At 33.5% G+C, this 24,127-nt stretch overlaps 1 protein-coding gene across 4 annotated transcripts in view; it reads right to left on the reverse strand.

Annotated features, from left to right (window-relative positions):
* Positions 1-1,409: 1,409 nt before the first annotated feature.
* capn15 (calpain 15) overlaps positions 1,410-24,127 on the reverse strand; it is a 30,518-nt gene continuing 7,800 nt past the window's right edge. For 3 of the 4 annotated variants that reach the window (XM_051882148.1, XM_051882152.1, XM_051882149.1), the window contains 11 exons: positions 18,557-20,021; positions 13,635-13,843; positions 13,166-13,349; positions 11,977-12,200; positions 10,603-10,728; positions 10,229-10,381; positions 8,884-9,045; positions 8,570-8,796; positions 7,309-7,472; positions 4,706-4,884; positions 1,410-3,530 (listed from right to left, as the gene is read on the reverse strand). In XM_051882148.1, coding sequence (XP_051738108.1) covers positions 3,353-3,530; positions 4,706-4,884; positions 7,309-7,472; positions 8,570-8,796; positions 8,884-9,045; positions 10,229-10,381; positions 10,603-10,728; positions 11,977-12,200; positions 13,166-13,349; positions 13,635-13,843; positions 18,557-20,021 — 3,271 coding nt within the window. In that variant the 3' untranslated portion in view covers positions 1,410-3,352. Of the gene's footprint in view, positions 3,531-4,705; positions 4,885-7,308; positions 7,473-8,519; positions 8,797-8,883; positions 9,046-10,228; positions 10,382-10,602; positions 10,729-11,976; positions 12,201-13,165; positions 13,350-13,634; positions 13,844-18,556; positions 20,022-24,127 lie in introns of those variants that run through there. The other variant, XM_051882153.1, reaches the window with a different exon arrangement.

Genomic DNA, 24,127 nt, shown 5'->3' on the forward strand with positions numbered 1-24,127 from the left:
TCAAGAATACAGTGATATAATATAATATAATATAATAATTATATATGATTTTATTTATTAATTTTCATTATTTCATCATAATATATCATTGAATTATTTATTAAATTATATATATTGAATATAAATAATTTCATATAATTTATTTTGTATTATTTTGTCATAAATATGACAATAATTTATTCATTATTTCAACATATAATTTTAATTATTTTTCATTATTTCTTCATATAATTATATGAAATGAAAAATTATATATATATATATGATTCATATGTATTTTTTCTATTTTTTATTATTTCATCATAATTATATATGACTTTTTGACATGTCATAAAAGTTTTGGCTTTTTATGACCTTTTTAAGGTCAAATAATTTAATATATTTGTCATAATTTTCCTTTTTATGTCAAAATTTAGCTTTTACTCCATGATTGACTTTTTATGTCATAATTTACGACTTTTTATGTCATAATTATATTTATAAATAATTTCATATAATTTATTTATTTTGTATTATTTTGTCATAAATATGACTTATTTTATTTATTCATTATTTCAACATATAATTTTTTTTTTCATTATTTCTTCATATAATTATATGAAATAATGAAAAATAAAATTATATATATATATATATATATATATATATATATATATATATAAATATAAATTCATATATAATTGTATATTATTTAATTTTTCAATAAATAAAATGTCATTATTTATGATTCAATATATATATATTCATATGTATATATATGATTCATATGTATTATTTTCTATTTATTATTTGATCATAATTATATATGATTTTTTTAATTTAATGTATTTTTCTTTTTTATTATTTCGTCATTGTTAATATTAGGTTTTGTATGTAAAGCACACTGGTCAACATTGTTTTAAAGGCTGTTATATAAATAATTTTTACACATAAATACAAATACATTTGCATAATTAACCAGGATACTGATTTTAATCCCATAATTTTATGGATTTTCTCTGTGTTCAGTCAGTGTAAAGCAAAATAACTAAATAAATACCTCTCACCACTCTATTTTAAATAATTATAGGATTTTTTTTTTTTTAAAAAGGACCTAAACACTTTCACTATCTAGTTCAGAGAAAATGCAGAATTAAAATCATAAAAACATGATTTTCAAACTTACTGTGACGTGAATAAAATGATGATTTTTTATAAAAAGACCTTGAATGCACATCAGTCTCTATAAAACCTATTTGAGATGATTATCATAAACATACTGTGGGTCAATAAAAAACATCATAAAATCAGCAACATCATCTAATGAACATCAAACTGGGATATGAGAAACTATATTAACAGTGAAAAACCCCTGTCACACTGAACAAACAACATCAGGAATGGAAAAATCAAAGTCAGTAACTCACATGTTCCTTGATTTAAAAAAAAAAGAAAAAAAAGAAACAAAAACAAAAACTTTATTTGTCATTTGGTCCAACAGAACCTGAGATTGCAAATGAACCGTACAGATTTTTAGACTTTCATACATTTTTTGTCCAAGAATCAATAAAATATTCTACATGTTATACTCCGGCCCGACAGAGATCTGTATAATTACAGCGAGTACTTTAGATTGGATTGTGCGGAGGGGAACAGCGCTGTACAATTTACAAAAGAAAGACGGAGAACGTGTGTGACGTCACGTGGATCAGACCGACACACACCAACAGAGGGAGACAATGAACACAACATCCAGAGGAAAAAAATACACCGGTACACAAGATGCAGAGACGCTGGACTAAAGATCAGTGCACAAGACAAGTCAAACACACATCATCAACCCGCCGACCAATCAGATCCAGCACAGGTGGAAACATCCCGATGAGTCGTACAGCTATGACGCCATCGCAGGAATCAAACTGACGGGCAGATCAGCTCTCGCTCAGCAGCTTAACTTGTGCTTCTCTCAGAAAGGTTCAGCTTTACTAAAACAAATAAATTAAAAGATGCTTTACGCATAAACCCCTCGCGGCCTTCCACTAAAATCAAGTATCACCATTTGTCATTACATTACCCATGATACAGAACATGTGACCCCAGAACAGTTTGCTGATTGGCTGTCAGAACGGCGATAAACCTAAATCTCACAAAACATGTCAAAGACGAGGCGCATTTCACCCTACGATTAAAGGAAGAAGAAAGATTTATTTTGTTTGAGGCAATGAAAGATTTATTTTGGACTGTTAAGTGACGACAATGTTTTCGTGACAATTCGTGACATTTTTACCCCAAATTCAGATGAAAATAATGGGGAATAGATATAGATATAGATATATATATATATATATATATATATATATATATATATAAAAACAATGATATATTATTTAAATTATAATACATTTTATTTATAGATCAACATGGTAGCATTTGCTCTACTGCCTTTAATGTGGTTTAAAAAAACATTTTTTATTTATATTTTTTACAATCCAGTAAAAATACTCTATTCATGTAATAATAATCTAGTGAAAATATTTCTAAATAACACAAATTATACAATTAATTGTCCAAAAGACATTATAGAAATGTGAATTTGAGGGAAAATGTGCTTAATTGTCATGAAAATAATCTAACTGAAACTGTAATAATAATAATAATAATAAACGTCCAGAAGCCATTAATAATAATCTAGTGAAAATGTTTCTAAATAATAAAAATTATAAAATAGTCCAAAAGCCTTATAGAAATATGAATTTGAGGTAAAATGTGCTTAATTGTCATGAAAATAATCTATTATAAAACAAACTATAATAATAATAATAATAATAATAATAATATGTAATTATATTTCATAAAATATGTAAAATAAAATGTTTCTAAATAATAAAACTTTTCAAAGTAATTGTCCAAAAGTCTTACAGTAATGTGGATTTGAGGAGAAAATACGCTTAATTGTCTTGAACATTATTATTATTATTATTAATTATTATAATAATGATCCTAAAAATCAGGCTCCATTTAGCTTTTTAAAATATAATTTTTTCTGTTGATTTTGGGTGAAATGAGCCACGTGAAATATTTTCATGACATTCTCTTTGACTGAACGCACATAAACGAAACTAGAAAGTGAAGTCAGCTGACAGGAGACGCACGCGAGACTCCAGGAGCGGCTCTGAATGACAGTTCATCATGACACGCGTGTGCTTGAGCAGAGCGAGTGTGATTGCAGTGGGCGGGTCTTGGCTCAGTGAGCAGACGTGTGATTGGCTCAGTAGTTCCACCCAGACCCCGTCAGTGCCTGCGTGTGCGTTCATCAGCACGGGTCTGTATTCATCTATGTGGTTTCATGTCTGTCTATGTGTGTAAGCGTGTGTCAAAGCGGCCGCGGTCTGTGCAGTCCGTCAGTGTCTGGGGTGAGTTGGGGCGAGTGTGTGGCTTTACTAGACGTCCAGTCGCCCAGAGACGCCTGCGCTGCTTTCCTATGGGCCAGTCTGTGTGTGATGGAGAATCCGGCGTTCCCCTCCAGCTGGGACAGGACCACCAGTACCTGCCTGCAACACATGACAGGAAACACACGGGTGCGTTAGATCACATGACACTGCTGCTCTGTTAGTGAAAACGTGCACAGAAGGCACTTTTTAGGCTTTTCTAAAAGGTGAGAAGCAATATTATAATGCATATAAAGATACTTCCTAATTTAAAGGCAGCATCACATGTTTATTTCACAGAGAAGTCGATCTCAAACTCCATTGCAATGCATTCACTGAAAAATGATTCCAAAATGGCGGACGACTTGAGAGAAATTCACATTATTCCACTTTCACTCAATGCTGACAAGTAGGCTAGAAAAATATGAACTAAATGCAGATGATAATATAAATAAATAATAAATTAATGTATATAAAATGTTTATTTACTGCTAACACCAAAGTCAACTGAACTGAGTCAATTGTGAGTCATTTTGTGGGAAAATGTAATTAATTGTCATGAAAATAATCTAATATAAGTGTAATAATAATATAATAATAATGATAACAAAATAATGGTCCTAAAAAACAGGCTTTATTTTCCGTTTTAAAAACAATTTTTGGTGGATGCATCACGAGAAATTCAGATTATAAATATAGATTTTATTTAATGTAGAAAAATATTTGTAAAAAAAATTATATATATATATATATATATGATAAAAGGTATATTTTATATTAAAAATATTATATTATTTTGTATTTTATATATATATATATATATATATTATAAAAAGTATATTTTACATTAAAAATATATTATTTTTATTTTGTATTATATTATTTATATTATTATATTAATGTAATTCCTACATAAACATCTTTAAGTCACATTTTTTTCACTTTACTAAACACTGAAGCGCAAAATTATTATTATTAATTATCTTTATTCATTACTTTAAATAATTATTTAATTTAAAAGAATAACTGTTCATTGAAGCATCATAAGCAGTACGGTGAGGCTTGTGATCTGCTGTCATGTGGCTCTCGCTGTGAACAAACCTCAAATAAAAACACTTCAGGAACGAACAGGACTAACATTCACAAGCACACTGCAGGTTTTCATCTGGAGCTGGAGGAACAATGGTCTGTTCTCGTTCCTGTTGCTGTCAAATAAGGAACCCTCGAGCATGAATCGAAGCTCCCGCAGACTTCAGAAAGGGGAAGTGAATCACTTCCAGCGCAAAGCACGTGTTTACCTGTGCAAGGGCGGCACGCTGTCGATGGTCTTCAGGCTGCCTCGGGTCGACACCACATTGAAGCTGTCAGTACAGTCACATGACACATGGAGGTAGTACTTTGGGTGACGGTTCTCCACGACGACGATAAGCCCCGCCCACCCGTGAGTCAGGTAGTAACATGTCATCCCTTCCCGACCCTGAGACATGAGATAAAGAAATCACATCAGAAAACTGTCATCTTTGTTGTTTGCTATTAATTACAGTGGGGATCGAAAGTTTGGGCACCCCAGGTAAATTTTTTTATTAATGTGCATAAAGAAGCCAAGAAAAGATGGAAAAATCTCCAAAAGGGATCAAATTACAGATTAGACATTCTTATAATATGTCAAAAAAGTTTTTATTTCCATCATTTACACTTTCAAAATAACAGAAAACAAAAAAAATGGTGTCTGCAAAAGTTTGGGCACCCTGCAGAGTTAATACCTTGTACTGCCCCCTTTGGCAAGTATCAGAGCTTGTAAACGCTTTTTGTAGCCAGCCAAGAGTCTTTCAGTTCTTGTTTGAGGTATCTTCGCCCATTCTTCCTTACAAAAGTCTTCCAGTTCTTTGAGATTTCTGGGCTGTCTGTCACGCACTGCTCTTTTAAGATCTATCCATAGATTTTCAATTATGTTGAGGTCAGGAGATTGTGAAGGCCATGGCAAAACCTTCTTGATGTAATCCACTGTGGATTTTGAGGTGTGTTTAGGATCATTGTCCATTTGTAGAAGCCATCCTCTCTTTAACTTCAGCTTTTTCACAGATGGCATCAAGTTAGCGTCCAAAATTTGCTGAAATTTTATTGAATCCATTTTTCCTTCTACTCGTAAAATGTTCCCTGTGCCACTGGCTGCAATACAACCCCAAAGCATGATTGGTCCACCCCCATGCTTAACAGCTGGACAGAGGTTCTTTTCATTAAATTCTGTGCCCTTTCTTCTCCAAATGTACCTTTGCTCATTCCGTCCAAAAAGTTCTATTTTAACCTCATCGGTCCACAGAACTTGTTTCCAAAATGCATCAGGCTTGTCTGTATGTTCATTTGCAAACTTCAAACGCTGATTTTTGTGGTGAGGCCGTAGAAGAGGTTTTCTTCTGATGACTCTTCCATGAAGACCATATTTGTACAAGTATCTCTTTATAGTGGAATAGTGTACCACAACTCCAGTGTCTGCCAGATCTTTCTGGAGGGATCGTGCAGTCAAACGTGGGTTTTGACTTGCTTTTCTCACAATCCTGCGAGCTGTTCTGTCTGATATTTTTCTTGGTCTTCCAGATCTTGCTTTAACTTCCACTGTTCCTGATGACTGCCATTTCTTAATTACATTCTGAACAGAGGATATTGGCATCGGAAAACGCTTTGCTATCTTCTTATAGCCTTCTCCTGCTTTGTGAGCGTCAACTATTTTCAGTTTCAGTTTTCTAGACAACTGCTTAGAAGAACCCATGGTGCTGATTGTTGGGGCAAGGTCAGATGAGTCTGGGCATTTAAAACCTTTGAGATTGACATCACCTGGTCTTTCCAGAAGATGATGGAGAACAATCCACGACACTGTCAGGTCTCAGCTTTCCAAAGGGGGCGGTGCATGCTATAAACTCTGCAGGGTGCCCAAACTTTTGCAGACGCCATTTTTTTGTTTTCTGTTATTTTGAAAGTGTAAATGATGGAAATAAAATCTAACTTTTTTTTGACATATTATAAGAATGTCTAATCTGTAATTTGATGCCTTTTGGAGATTTTTCCATATTTTCTTGGCTTCTTTATGCACATTAATACAAATTTTTACCTGGGGTGTCCAAACTTTCGATCCCCACTGTATATATAAAAAAAATTATATATATATATATATATACATATACACACACCTGTATTAATTATAAACATCTAATAATATTAAATATAATATATAAATTATTAATGTTCATTATTTTTATATTATATACTTTCTATTAATACGTATTTTTTATTATTTTAGTTTATTTTATATTTTGCTTATATTATATTATATATACATATATTAATAATTATGATTAATACTATACTTTTATGATTATATTAATTACAAATATCCTTTAATAATATAACAATTATTTACTATATATTATAAAATGTATATGTATTAAAAAAATTATATTGATATATATAATTATTATATATTATTTTTGAAAATATACATTTACAAAAAATATAAATACCATATACAATAATATATAAATGAATAAATTATATAAAATAATAATAATTATATATATTATATATATATATATATAAAATAAATAATACCGTATATAAAGCAAATTATTAAAATGTTTAATCCTATTAATAAAGTTTGCACAAACATTATATTACATTAAATAATATACATATGTAAAGTTAACTAATTTTATTTAATTCTATTATAACATCTTTATTATGCTCAGTATGATTTCTAAAAATAATTTATATATTATAAAACACACGCATATTTATATATTTGTCTTCATGCATTTCCTGTGCTCTTCTTAGGCTTAAAAAATATAATAAAAGTCATCAAATTTGATAAACGATGATATTGTAAGTTCTCCATACAGTGTTCCTGTACCTCATGTCTCTCTCCCTTGTTCTCCGTCAGCAGGATGATGGCGTCAGCGAGCGTTGTGGACATGGCCTCCACCTGCTCCACCATCACTTGTCTGGAGCTGTAGATGGCCAAGATGTACCCTGGGAAATCCTGACTGGGTCTCCGAGCGTTGGTGGGGCTGGACACTGTCAAAACACGCACACATGGTCCCTTAAAGAGGTCCTGCTTTTTTGCATGTTCATCTTTCTTTAGTGTGTAATGTTGCTGTTTGAGCATGAAAAAGCTCTGCAAAGCTCCAGTTATTCTCTATATCAGAGTCACTGTTTCTGAACTCCCTGAAACGCCTCCATTGTCAGGAGCGCAGCCAACAGACAGGCCCACTATGATGAACAGGCCCCCGGTTATTGTACACATATTATATTTATTAAAGTATTGTTGTTTCATTGATTTTAATATAATTGTTATAACATCTAAATAAAATCCTAAAATAAATAAAATATGTTTTTGTATAATGCTTCATGAGTTTGATTGACATGTGTCAGTCAATTAGGAGTTGTCCAGGCTGTCTCAGGCATTTTGCACCTTCACCCGTTCAGTTATAATTTGCAGTTGTGTGTTAGAAAATGTTAGAAAAACTATGGAAGCTTGTTTGCGCCATGGAATAAAACAACTTAAAAGATAATTGCGACTTTTTATCTCACAATTCTGACTTTTTTTTCTCGGAATTGCAAGATATAAAGTCGCAATTGAGTGTTATAATATCATAATTGCGGGCTATAAACTCGCAGTTGCGTGTAATAAAGTCAGAATTACGAGAAAAAAAGTCACTTTATAACTTTATATCACACAATTCTGACTTTATAACTCGCAATCGTGAGTTTATATCACGCAATTCAGTAGTGTGTTTTAACTTGCAGTTATGGTAAGGGGCAGGACATTTCCCAAACACACTCAAAGCGGTTGACCAATCACAACACACCGGTCCAACTGACCAATCAAAGCACATTGTGCTTTTCAGAAGGAGGGGCTTCATAGAGACAGGAACTAAACAGAGCGTTACTGATGGACTGGGAAGAGAGGAGCTGCAACAATGGAGAATATGAGGAAAATAATTTGTTTTTGAACATTCAAGTATGTAAACCTGTTCTAGTAGAGCTCAAAAACAAAATCAAGACTCTGTAAATGGGAATAACATGGCCTCTTTAATCTTGTCTAAAATGATCTCTGGTTACTCTTCAATGTTAATTCATTCCAATCCAGCGTCGTCTCTCCATCTGTGTACCTGGTGTTGACGCCCCCGTCAGGTCCATCTGCCAGTGGTTGAAGGCACAGCAGACCACCGCATACTCTCCCGGCTCCAGCATCACATCACATCCTACAAACTTCTTCACCGCGCGCTTGCTGTGTGCTAACAGACGCCCCAGTACCAGCTTATTCCCGTTACCGAACGATGCCCGGAAGACCATAATGCACAGATCCAACAGGTGACTGTCGGCCGTGTCTGAACGCCTGGTGGATTGAGAGCGATTTTATTTTGTTGTTGTTTTATGATTAATATTTTATGTCTCATTCTTTATTGATTTTGATGTTATTTACCTGCTGCCCTCCTGGAAGAGGGCGAACTCCAGCGCGGTTCTCTCCAGGACTGTCAGCGCCGTTACCGTCACTGGTTTACTCGCCCGGCAGGGGAAGCAGCCCTGCAGACGAACCTCCTGCCAATCAGCATGGATTTTGCAGATATCCACCGAGTCAAAGTACCTACACACAAGATACACCAACCACAAATGAAAAACTCTTCTGGTAATTTAACTAGATCTACTGATATATTGGTGGAGAATCTTATATTTTGGCCATTTTGAGCATCAATTCATAATTAAACCTGATTGGCTGATAAACAGAAATGTCCTGGAATCAGTTCCAAAATCCTGATTTGTTAATTGATCGTGCAAATTTGAGTGAATTTTTAAAAATAATAACTATTATAATTATAAATAATATAATTATCAATAATGATAATAATAAATAATAATATTGAAATTTATTTTTTAAACAAGTAATAATTATTTTAATTTATTTTTTATTATTAAACAATATGTGTAAAATGCCAAATTAATCATTTTAATTTAATAATTTTATTAAAAACAATAATTATTTATGATTCAATAAATATGGTGTAAAATGCCTTTAATTTTTTGCTTTCATATTCATGCAGATCTCATTTGCCATCATTAAATATATAAAACTAATTAATTTTAATAGTCTTTAATTTTTTGTTTCAAATTTATGTAGATCTCATATGCCATAATTAACTATATATATTTAGTATAATATAAAATAAATAAAAAATTGTTACATTTTAATATAATATTTGTAATTAATATAGTGTAAAACAAGTCTTTAATTTTTGCTTTCTGATTCATGCAGATCTCATTTGTCATCTTTAAATATGTATTAAATATTTTCATTTTAAATATTTTCAATAAATATAATGTAAAAGAAGTATTTTATTTTTGTTTTCAAATGTATGTAGATCATATGTGCAATAAGTTAAAATGTTAACAATATTTTTAAAATAAATATCATGTAAATTATGCCCTTTTCAAATTAAAGATTTAATTTGTCCTCATTAAATAATGTGTGTATAATATAAAATTAATTAAAAGTTTAATATCATTTTTTATTTAGGATTTTCAGAAAAAAAGTGCTTTAATAATATTCAAATTTATCTCATTTGACATTAATATGTATATAATAAAAAAATATCCATTTTAATAGAACACATAATATAATCTAATACAAATAATAAACAGGCCATCATCCTCCTGCACATTTAGATCACTTCTGCCCACTAATGAGATCCTCGTTATTTATGGAAAGCTCTGATGAAGATCATCTCAGATTAAAGGTCAATTTAGCACAGATGAATCAGTTAATGACTCACTTAATGAAGTCTCCGTACTCCATCCAGAACACGCCTTCACTGCTGCCGTGAGCCATGAGCTCGACACGCAGATGCTGCGGCCAATCGGCCCACTCGTCTGACCAGGAGCCGTTCCAGGAGAACCGGCCCCATGGGTTCCTCAAACGCAGCAGTCTGAAACAGAAACCCGCCGTCCTTTATGACAAACTCTCACAACGAGTGCAAGCGTCACTTACAATATAAAAACAATTCACTTCCTCATGCATGACCTCAGGAAACCTGTATGGACTACTTCTTTTGTCCTTTTTTTAAGCATGACAGCGTGAATCATTTTCATTATACGGACAGCAGTGTTATACGTCATCTTTAGTGTCATTTGTAAATGTGTGTCTGACCTGTAGCCCTGAACGTCTCTGACGTCCAGTATGGAGTAGGCGTGTCTTGGGCGGAGCCCCAGAGATTCATATACAGCATCATCCACCTTCATGTTGCCGCCTCCACAAGACGCCCCCATCAGAAAGCTGAGAGACACACACAGCAAAACCAAAGCTAATGAATATTCAACACTTATTTACTTATACACAAGTATATAACAGTGTTATTTTTACTATCATTGATATACTATTATAGTTTCTATTAATAACTTGAACTAGTTTTATTTTTAGATTGTCCATGTGTGTTAGCAATTTTGTTTTCGTCAGTTTTTGTGGTAACACTTTACAATTAGCTTTCATTTGTCTACATTAATTAACAATGAACAATACTTCTAAAGCATTTATTAATCTTAGTTAATATTAATTTCAACATTTACTAATACATTATTAAAATCTGTTAATATTATTTAATAGATCTGACTGAGCTAACATGGACTAACAATAAACGGTTGTATTTTTATTAACTAATTTTTACAAAGATTAATAAATACTGTAACAAATGTATTGCTCATTATTAGTTCATGTTGATGCATTAAATAGGTCTTTAAGCTAGGTCTTCAAGTTAAACTAAATGAAAATGAGAAATATTGCTGTTTTTTTATGTTTTTTTTTTATGGTTTTAGTTTACTATAATAAACCTGATATAAAAATACCATATGAATATTCAAATTAACCAATAACACACTTCATAGCACATTCAATTCAAAATATGTATGTTTTAATCATATTTTTTTAGCTGATATATTTTTTAAATAATATTTTATTCCAAATTTTACAGTTTCCAAAACAAATAAAAACACAGAACATAAAAAAACAGACATTTGTGTATACATTTTACATTTTATATTACAGTTAATATTTTATATAAAATTATTATAACAACACTTAGCATAATGCCTGAAAATATCTAATAAGTGTGTCTTTTAGACATGATATAATATTTTTTATAAATATTCTAATAATAATAATTATAGACAATGTTTATAAATAATATAAGTACCAATCTTTTTCAATATAATTTGCGTTGTTCAGCTGATACTGTGTGCAAAACTAATGCTAGTATGTGGACACTAATTACCCGGTAATTTGAGCCCTGTAATTGCCAAGTAGCCTAGAAACACTTTAAAAGGCACTTTCTAATTTGTAGTGGCACACTTTAGAAGCAATTTCCCATTTTTATGCCTTGGCTTTTTGCCTTTATTATAAAGGACAAAAGATGCCTTATCATCTTATAATGTGCCTTGAAATTAGTGAGTCCAGAGCACAGTGAATAAATTACAGGGGCCAATTTACAGGACAATTTGTCTAATAATCTGTGTGTACAGTAAGTCATACCCCGCCTCTTTGGAGCTGAGCATTTTGGCCCATATGAGGTCCGTGTCGATTGGTTCTTCACGGGGGTTGGTTGAGCTGACCTGCAGCATCAGACTTTCACAGGGGGCGCCAGTGAGCGTCGCCAAACCCTCGATGGCACGACCGGCCTGCAACGCAAAATACGAGCCGTGCAGCTTCGCAAGAGCCTTTTCTATCAGAGCGACCCACAACTGCCTCCGCTGAGCCTGAGACAGAGAGAGAAGAAGAAGAAAATAGTAACACAAGCCTCTAGCAGGAAATAAAAGCAGCAGACAGGGATGATATATATGGAGTAAAATATCTATTTTCAACTGTACAGTTTATTAATCTCATCATTATGAAATTTTGGCTGATTTCATTGCCTGTTTTGTTTTACTTGCATTAAAGAAGAAATTTACTTGCATTAAACTCAGAATAATGCACAAAAATTATTATTACTTTCAATATATTTAATGATAGCAATAATATTTACCTAATGATGATAATATATATATATATATATATTTAGTAATATTGATAGTAATATTTTAACTGTACAGTTTATAACTGTTTAACTTTAACATTTATTCATAGTTTATTACATGTGTTTCTCAATGTTGTCGTTATAAAATTTTGGCTGATGATTAATTGTCATTCAAATAATTAATTTTATTGCCTGTTTTGTTTATGTCACTTGCAGTGTGAGCGTAAGGAGATATTTACTCACATCGAACTCAGAATAATATAGTTAAATCTAAAAAAAATTATTTATATTATTAAATTGATATATTTAATGATAGCAATAATATTTACATAATAATATATAAATATACACACACACACACACTATCAAAATGCATTATATTTATTTCTTATGATAACAGAAGTTTATAATTTAAGTATGATGAGACAAATACATAAATATATTACTACTACTATCACACACACACACATAGTAATAATAATATTTATAGTAATAATTTTATATATATATTTATATGCAATATATATCAATACTTCACATGTTGTTTAGTGGGTAAAAATGTGCAATTCTTTATTCACTTATTTGCCGGCAATATTTGAAAGTGCTCAGTGATCGCGGTTCTCTCAGATAATCACAATCAGGCAATAAATTACAAATTAAGTGCTTAAATAAATCATATGCAACAAACTCAACCACAGCAACACAAACCTGTGAGAAGAGCAGAAATCCGTATTCGTCGCAGGGCAGCATGTCGTCCACCAGAACCGTCGTCCACGTCCCATCTTTACAGAGCCGCACCTGATACGCTCCCTCGTGGCATATGGTTCTGGTGATCATCACGCGTTCCACCAACTCGGGCCGCTCCGCTAGCACTGCCAGAGCGCTTAAGAACCTGGCAAATACAGCAGTGCGTGTGTGGTTTGATAAGAGCCACACTTTTAAATCACTTCCTCTAAACACTTTAATGCGCTGTTGAACGAACCACTAAACTGGGGCTGAAATTATTCTGTGCACAACAACACACACCATCAAAACACATCCAAGACGATAACCCAACGCCACTCACAAAAATGAGGCATAATGCATACAGTATTATGCTACATACAGTATAATACATACTATTGTGATTAAATAGTTCTCCATTTCAAACACAGCCATAAATGACAGACACTCTTACCAGCAATTTCCCAGAAGGCCTTGCAGGATGTCAGAGGGGCGGGGCGTCCTGAACACTGACCACTTCACGCCACGATCCTTAAAATTATTGCAGTTAATCTCGTGAGGGCGGAGCCACTTTTTGATACGCTGCTGGACGCTGTCATTCTCGGGGAACCCGACCGAACGTGGACCAGGAGGGAAACTGTCATCCACGAAGTTCACCGCATTCTACAACAAACACACAAGAAGATTGTAAGATACCACACACACACACACAAAAAAAAGCATTTGCCATCATTAAATAATATAAAATTAATTTTTTTAATATTTAAAAAATATATTCATATTTATAACATAATTATGTAGATCTAAATTTCCATAATTAAGTAAGTATATACAATAAATGTAATTATAAAATGAATTAATAATAAATTGCAATATAATATTTTAATAAATACAGTATAAATTAAGTCTAATTTTTATTCAAATGTATGTAGATCTCATTTGTCATCATTAAATAATGTGTATACAATAAAAAATTAATTAAAATATTTTTAATAAATATAATGTGGAAAATAATTCTTGTTTTTTGTCTCAAATTCATGTTGCCATCCTTCGATACATATATAATATAAATTAAAATGTTAATATAATATTTGTAACAAATATGGTATAAAATAAGTAATTTTTCAAATGTATTTATTTTTCAGATCATATTTGTCATGATTAAATATTGTGAATATATTAAAAAATTAACTAAAATTGTATGAAAATGTTTTTAATAAATATGGTGTAAAATAATTCTTGATTTTTTTTTTTTATATGTAAATCTCATTTGCCATGATTAAATAATATGTACTGTACATAATTCACATATACACAGTGGAAGTAATTGTAAATTTTATTCAAAGCATCTTAGATTTAGTTTATTATAGTTTAAGCCACTTCAAATAACATCCTTAACCAGCCAAGAACGCCAAGTCACCTTAAAAAGTAACTTCTGGTTGCATTGTTGCTACTAATCACTGTCAGTGTGAACATCTGTATGAAGTCCACATGTTGTGCATCAGATGAAGACACTCTGAAGAGTGATGAAACATGTAAAGTTGCAATAAACCAGCCCAGAAGCTTCTGGATCAAAACTGCACCAGTTATTCTGCAGGAACAATAAACCTTTAAGTGTATATCCTCACAGGCAGCAGCTCACGCCGCACCTGATTTTTTTTCCTTGTAGGAAAAACACGTGTATGCCAGAGAAATAGGGGTCATTTTGACTCTAGGGAGCAGTTTAATCGCTGCTGCAACCATTTCTAAAAATACGTCTCCCAGGTTGTGAGCGCAGACAGCCACAAATCGGAGGGGTTGCTGGGAAAGATGTGTTCAGACATGGAAGTGTGGTGAATATAAATGCCAACTTGCGTTTTAGATGCCCGAAATCCCATTTGCAAAGTGTTGGAAATATTTCCTGATTATTAATCAGATTATGTTAATATATAATGTGCTAATTATGCAGAAAAAAACATCAGGTTCTAAACTTAGTTAATGATGCATCATCTTTCATTATGCATCATTTCTGAAGTGAGAACATCTGGGTCAAACCACAGCTGCACATTTAACTGAAATTAACATTCATGTTGGTTGATCTGATCACAAGTAAACAGGCTACAAAGTCCTCAGATCAGATCACTCGGAGCATCTTCAGAGGAGGTTACGGCCACATCACATTTGCAGTGTAAACGCTAATGCAACCTGATGTGCCCTAAAAACAGCGAAGGACCATGCAACAAAAAAGCAAAAAGATGTGCTTCGTCTTAGCTTGGCCCAGAAAAAAATCTGCGGATTCACGTCATGTTGCATCGACCCTCCTGCTGGAAAAACGCATGTAGTCTGGAAACCAGAGACCTTAGAAAATCTCAGATCACAAGAGGTCACTGGAGAAGCGTTCGAGACATGGAGTGTCCTGTAGTAGCATCCAAATATGATACTAACATGTACTTATTGACATGTAATGTTGAGATCACAAGCTCTGATGCTTTGGTTTGTACAATCACAGTCCTTTAAGAGGGGTTTGACTACACAAGTGTAAAATAATTCTTTCATTTGTTTTTCAAATTTATGTAGATCTAATTTGTATGGAAGCTTGTTTCTGCCACTAAATAAAAAAAATAAAATAAAAAAGGTAATTGCGACTTTTTATCTCACAATTCTGACTTTTTTCTCAAAATTGTGAGATTTAAACTCACAATTGCGAGTTATAAAGTCAGAATTGAGAGATATAAAATCGCAATTCTGAGAGAAAAGTCTTTTAAAAACAGAGAAAAAAAGTCTTTTTTCTATCATAATTGGACATTATAAGAGAAAAAAGTCAAAATTGCAAGAAAAAAGGTCAGAATTGTGATATAAACTCGCAATTCTGACTTTATAACTCGCAAATGTGAGAAAAAAAAAATCAGAATTGTGAGATAGAAAGTGAAATTTCCTTTATTTCATGGTAGAAAATAGCTACCAAAAATTTGCCATCATTAAATATGTATATAATATAGAATTAATTACATTTTTTTATATAATATTTTAAATAAATTGTTAAAATAATTTATTTTATTGTTAAATTGTTAAAACAATAACATTTTTGCAGCTCTCATCATTAAATAGAATGTATATAATATAAAATTAACAAAAATATAATATAATATTTTTAATAAATATGGTATAAAATATTTATTTTTCAAATTTACGTAGATCTGATTTGTCTTCATTAAATAATATGAATATAATATATAATATTTAATAAAATAAATATAATATTTTACATACATATATATATATATATATGTATATATATATATACATATATATAATTATTTCCAAATTTATGTAGATCTCATTTGTCACCATTAAATAATATGTATATAATATAAAATTAACAAAAATTGTAATATTTTTAACAAATATGGAGTAAAATAATTGCTGTTGTTGTTCTTTTTTTTTTTTTTTTTTAAATTTATGTGGATCTCATTTACCATTATTAAATAATATATAATTTACACAAAAACACATGGGAAGTAATTTAATGAATTTAATTCTACGCATCCAGACATGGTTTATCATAGTTAAGTGACTCCAAATAACAGGCAAATATATTCAACTTCTAATATGATACTAAGTACTTATTATCAGTACGTAATATTAAAGGGAATGTAGTCATGATAAGCTCGGTTTCTATCATACTGTGGCTTGTCTTGATTTTGACCTTTGGTTTGTACAATGGCAGTCCTTTAAGATGTGTTTGACTACACAAAGAGGAAACACACACGTCAATTTGATTTGACTACCAATCTCAAGGCTAAAGTCTAAAAATTAACCAAAGGTTTTCCAAGACACCAATCCATTTCTCAGGACTAGCTGTTTATCTTCAGGCAAGTTTAGGCCAAGCCTGTATTTATGAGTCCTAGGATTAAGGAAGTTTAAGACTCATAATTTAAAAGACAAAACTTAGAGCTGTTTTAACTGTGCATAAGCACTTCTGTGGTCTTTTCTGAAACATTTATTGAATATGGACAAGGATCAAGAACAAGAAGTTCTTGGTATTTACATTTCACTCTCAACTCGGCACTACTTAAACGTCCTTTCAGCCTGAGCAGAACATCACAAGCTGTACAGTTGCTGTCAGCATCTCCTCAAGCACAAAGTCTGACCACTTTTCCCTCTAAGAAGGTCAGAAATAAATCAAATATTTAGCAGATATGAGGGCGCCACTGGTTTCATAATGCACTGTGTGTTTTTGATACTGGCTCAGTTTCAAAGATGAAGCTGCGGTTTGATACCAATAAAACGTCAGCAGAACAGAGTAGCACGGATGTTTAGATGATGAAACATTAGTATTTATCGGGTTGTAATATAGAAATATATATTACAGTATACTGTGAAGTGTGAACGCTACAAATATCTAGAGATGCACCAATCACTGACATTTAAACCGATTATTAAAAACAGATGGTTCATTAATAATTAATTAGGTAGATCGAATGTGTTGGATAAGGTGTATATTTGCATACATATTCAGCAAGGACGCATTAAATTGATCAAAAGTAACAGTAAATACATTTATAATGTTACAAAAGATTTCTTTTCCAAAAAAAAGCTGATCTTTTGAACTTTCTATTCATCATTAATCCTGAAAAAAAAAGGTGGAAAATCACTCCAATCCCAGGTTAAAAAAAAAAAAAAAAGTACATTTCTATAATGTACTTAAAGTGCTCTATTTTCGCGCACTAATTTTGTACTTAATATACTAAAAATTCTTCTTTAGTACTTCTTAAGAGCATCTAAGTGTACTCAACTGTGCTATTTTGAGACACCATGAAATATGAACTAAACTGTGCTTTTAATATACTATCTCTGTATTTAAAAAATGTATTTAGATACCACTTGTAGTACACTATGGGTTCAAATGTACTATAAGTAGTACCTAAATAAATGTTTAAATACAGAGATAGTATATTATTAGTATATAGTATATACAGAGAGAGTAAGCACATTTTAGTTCATATTTCATGGTGTCTCAAAATAGCACAGTTGAGTACACTTAGATGCTCTTAAGAAGTACTAAAGAAGAATATTTAGTATATTAAGTACAAAATTAGTGCGCGAAAATAGAGCACTTTAAGTACATTATAGAAATGTACTTTTTTTTCACCTGGGATATTCTAATTCATACCCTTGTTTCAATTAAATAATGACCACAATCTACCTAGATAAAAATGAGGGAACGAATTAGTACAACTAGTCATGTGCGGGCCTCCGTAGAATAGAGTGTCGCTGTTAGATATTTGAAAAAAAGTTTGAATCGGTGCATCTCTAGAAGCCAAAATATTTTATGTACTTAAAAATACTACACTAATCACATTTAAAAAAAATTTAATCAAACTGACAGTGTCTTACCTCTCTACAGAAGCTGACGATATTTTCCCACAATTCCTTGGCCTCTCCCTCATCTGTGCGTCTGCGGGCCTCCACATGCATGCTCTCCCTGCGTTTGAGCGGTTTCCCTGTTTTGCGCAGATTCAGGTACTGCTGCGGGGTGTGACACGCCGCGCAATGCTTCATCTTTCCTTCGTTCAGCAGTGTGCATGCAGGACACGTCCACTGACACGCGCTCTTGTCCTGCGCCGACGGGGACGAGATGGAGGAAGATGAGGCAGAAGTAAAGGCACGCGTGTGGGAGTGCGGTTGTTTCCGAGAACACGACGAGCAGCCGGACGGCTCAGAGAAACCGTGCAATTTGGACGATCCGCAGGCCGTGCAGTGGCCCGTGCCCGTCGGATTGCGCAACGTACATTTGGAACACGCCCAAGAACTGAAGTCCGGGCTGGACGGCGACGCCGGCGTGAAGCGCACTGATTCGCCCAGCACGTCGATGACGTCGCCGCCCGAACCCGGCCGCGACCCTCGACATGAGTCGCACCGGCCGGCGGATGACGAAGGAGGAGCCGTTGGGGCGGAGCATCCGGGGCACTTCCAAGATGGTGGAGATGTGACTGGAGGGGCGGGGTTGTTAGGCTCCTCCTCCTCCAGCACACTGAGGCGCTTGATTGGGTAATTGTCTGATGGTGGGAGGGGCTTGGATTTGTTAGGTGGGCAGGTTGAGGGTGATGTTGGTGAGGGGGCGGGGTTTGGAGGCCGCCCAGGGGGCGGCACTTCCCTCCGGCTTCGAGGCACGGGATTATTCTGAAGCGAGGACAGGGAAGGGGGCAGAAACGGGACGGGGGGTGGAGACGGGGTTTCAGAAGGAACTTGGGGTGGAGAATCTTCAGTCAGATCAATGAGAAGTGGCACGGACGCTCCTGCTGTTTGTGTGGGAAACCCCGCCACTGGTGTACGCACTTCCGGGACCACTAGCGCTTCGGGAGGGATTTTCGGTAAGGAGAGTTTTCTTGGACCACCACATGCTGAGCATGACAACGCCACTGGAGTGTTTACTAAAGTACAACGAGGACACGCCCACTCCAATGACCCCTCCCCACACATAGACACCTCCCCGTTGGACTCCGCGCACCGTGACTCCCCATTGGCTACCTGCCCTTTGACTTCAGGGCTGGAGGCGGGGTCTACGGGAGTGGGCGGGGGCTGCTTGGGTGGAATGGGTCCATTGGCTGTAACTGGAGCGGCTCCGCACACAGAACATGAGCCTAATCCATGGTGATTGGTCAGGGTGCAGCGTGGGCAGGACCAGCGAGGTTCCTCAGCACTGCTGAGGCGCAGAATGTGATTTAAATCCGGCTTCTGCCGGGGAGCTTCGCAAATAGAGCAGCGCAAGGAACCGCTGGAGTTAAGAAATGTGCAGCGTCCGCATGACCAATCAGAATTTCTCACAACTGCTGCCATCGAACCAGGAGAATGAGAGTGACTAAAAAAAGAAAGAGAGAGAAAAAACTATTAATAATGAAATCAACACTGGATATGAAAATTAAAGTTCTGAGCACAAAATACGCACACAAATGCGGGCAGAACTGAGATCACAAAGAAAAAGGAATATGTAGTGATGAAAACCGTATGGTTTTAAATAGAGTTTAAAGAATATTTGGCCATATATAATAGGAAAATAAACAAATTATTAAAAAAACTTGTATTTAACTTATAATATAACTTATATATAACAGCATAATTTACAGAGAGATAAAATTTATATTGTAAGATTTTTAGGTACACACACACACACATATACACATACATATATTATATATACATATATACACACACATATATTTATATATACATATACACACATATATATATATATATATATATATATAGATATAGATATAGATAGACATTCATACATTTAAAAAACTTTTGTAAGATGCGATTAATCATAATTGATTTGACAGCACTAATATATATTAATATATATATATTATATAGTTATAAAATTATATTTTAATCACGATTAAGGGCATCTACCATAAACGTTTGTAAATATGTATGTGTGTGTATGAATATCTATCTATCTATCTATCCACATCTAATTTATATCTATCTATACATCTAATCTGTATATCTATACATCTAATCTATATCTATCTATATATAATATATATATATATATATATATATATATATATATATATATCTCTCTCTCTCTATCATTATATATATATATATATATATATATATATACACACACACACACACACACAAACAAACTTATGTCAGATACGATTAATCGATTTGACAGCACCATATATACATATATATATATAAACACACACAGTTTTAATATAATCATTTTTATTCAGTAATGTTCACATTTTTTAATATATAAATTATTTTATTACATTATTAATATTGCTATAATAATTATCATAATAATAATAATAATAATAATAATTATTCTTATTATTCTTATTGAATTATAGTAAGAGTCAAATTATGTGGATTTGTTTTTACAGATGATATCTAGGGAGCAGGGTGGATAATATATGTATCCATATAAATGCATAAATAGTACTAATGAGTACAGACTAAAGATGAATCAAAGATTAATAAAATGGATCAAAAGCGAGAAGATTAATCAAAGATTAATCAAAAGGAGAAAATATCTCAAATATATTAAGAACAGGCAAACATGGTATTTGCCAACCATGAACACAACTGTTTTATACACTTTTGGTCTTTGTGTCGGTTCCCTGTGAACATGCCGAGACATTTGGCCCCGAGTCTCCAAATCCATCGCATACACGCAGTAAGACATTTGTACTGTGAGTCACAGTCATTAGCACTGGTCAAACAGAACTGGCCCTCATCCCACTGCTTATGTGTGTGTGTGTATTATATGACTCAGTACTGATACTAACTGTCGGCTCCAGGAGGATCATGCTGATAAATAATGCAAAGAATCAAAGCTTGTGTAAGTATCCGAGCATGTGTGTGGAGGACAGACTTTCATTCTGCAGTCTGTACACAAAAACGAGAGCATGGGTGTGTTCTGTGACCTATTAACACTGCTGGGAAAAAGGGAATTATTGGCGGAAAAAGTTCATCGGAGTATGTGATCTAACAGCATTCCAACTGCATAATGTTTTTGGCTTCGGGCTGACAAGAAGGAACAATGTTGACGAGAATCCATTAAAAACAGTCATATTTGAGTCACATGAAGCAATCTGGGACAGATGAAATCTGAGGTGAGGAAACACCTTCATTACGCAAACGAGGAAAGGACAAACGAGGTCAAAGAGCCATCAGAATTCATAGAACAATCCATTTTTATGAATTAATATGGACATGTGCACTCAGGCTTGACGTGTCCTATATAGAGGAGGTGATACGGGCGAGCTGTGACACTTCTTCTCCAGATATTATATTTCTCAGCGTAGGTCTATTTCTATATAGACACAAACCTAGTGATTGTTTTTGTATTTGCACCATTATTGACCAGGAAAACACATACAGTTAATCGAACACACAATGCCGGGGCATGTTGTCACAATGGAACCTGCTAATAAACCTCTATTACTTTCAGCAAAATGTAAAAAGTAAAAGAGTTAACAAAAAAAAAAAAAAAAATTAAAAGGTAACACTGAAATATCAAACTATTGTTTTGGCCAATAATTAATATGGTGATTAATAAATTAAAATGAACGTGACAACTTGCCCCAACCTCATATTCATGAAAACATATTTCCCGACAAACTGATAAAAATGTGATCCAGAAATTTTAAAATTTTGAAAGCAGCATACTAAAGCAAACTGACATATTAAACAACTGTGTGTGTATCTGAGTTAGAGAGAGACGCAGGGAGAGTTTATTCTGAATTCTGATTGGTTGAGGTGATAGGAGCTTGTTGCTATGGGAATAAATCCTCAGTAAAGCCTCAGAGAGCAGCAACTCACTTTCTACCACTGATAAAACACTCAGGAAACATCCTGATAATGATCAAACACACACACACACACACACACACACACACACACACACACACACGCACGAGGCGTCCAGCTGGATTCATGGTGTACTTGTCACACTGGGACACTCTACAGCATTTATGTCTCAAAGTGTCAAAGGTCATGACAAAGGTGAAGTGTGTTTTTTGATGTTACACAACTTCACCTCAGACAAACTTCATAATGAGAAGTAGATGGAAATGTGACACCTATATTTCTGACAATTTTTTTTTAAATGATTAAAAAAAATAATAATAATAATAATAATAATTTACCGAATGACGATATTTTCAAACAATGCTAACAGGCTGATATCTAGCTGGCTAACAAAAGGACAAATAAAACATTTTATATTTAGTACAAGTTTTTAAAATATTACATTTTCCATGTTTTATAGCGGTTGTACCAAATGACCTGATGTTTCGGGACATGCGTATGAGCAAGTGAAAACATGAATTTTCCAAATATTTAAAAGAGAGTTAGTTACTTTGCTTTACGACCATGTGGTCCTTTGCAGGCGTCTGAATGATGTCACATCCTGTCACATGATATTGAACTCATGTCTTGATCCAAAACGGTCCCTTTATATTGGTTACTCCAAATTACATCAATGAAATTCATTTTTCCGGACATTCTTTCTCATAACAAAGCAACGACTTTGACACATAATTCTAATACCATTTTGCACTATGTTGATATATGATGTTATAAAATCATGCCAGAATAAAAAATATATTCATTTATTACATTTTAAGATATTTTAATCACAAATGAAATGGCTGTATTGGCCTTTGGACGGTTAAACCGAATGACCTTTTGACACTTCAAAATCTTTAAAATACCTTTATATGTAGCAAAACATAATTAAAACCTTTTGGATTCGATAAAAGAGATCTAGTTGTACTACCTTACATACTTTGGATGTCATATCTTTGTTTTTTATTATTATTAAGGCCTTTGGACAAAAAAAATGTACATCATATATACACATAAACTAGTCAACCGCACTAATCCACTAGCTGGATGTTGGGGACTAGACTTGAGGACTGGATGTTGGGCCATCATGACCCCATCTATGAGACACATGCAGTTTAAAAAAAAAACCATGAAAGTAAAACAGTAAATATGTACAGTGCAAATATGAGTCTGAAGCGGCTCGCAATTTGACACTCGTGGAAATGCATTACATAAAGTGCTTGTGAAGCTGCCTGGATTCTGTTAACACAAGAAATCCTTTAGAAAAATAACACAAGGACATGTCGAGTTCTTGCACTGCACAATCCTTATAAAAATAATATGACGGAATTGTTTTAGCAGTAAGAATAATTCATACGCGCCTCGTCCTGTGCCATGTGACTCCAGCTGAGAGCTTGTTACTTCTGAAACGCTCTTGTTTGAGCTCACTGAGTCTGTTCTTTGGAAGTGTCAGTTGTTAAAAAGGTCGGTGACAGACGTTTGTTTTACTCCTAGAACTTTTGGAAATGAACAGCCGCGTTCAGCAGATGGTGCTGCAGAAAAAAAAAATGACATATCTCCAAGCCTGACAGCTGAACCGCTGTTTTCTTTAACCCG

Source organism: Ctenopharyngodon idella, chromosome 23, assembly GCF_019924925.1.
Source record: "Ctenopharyngodon idella isolate HZGC_01 chromosome 23, HZGC01, whole genome shotgun sequence".
Taxonomy (NCBI): domain Eukaryota; kingdom Metazoa; phylum Chordata; class Actinopteri; order Cypriniformes; family Xenocyprididae; genus Ctenopharyngodon; species Ctenopharyngodon idella.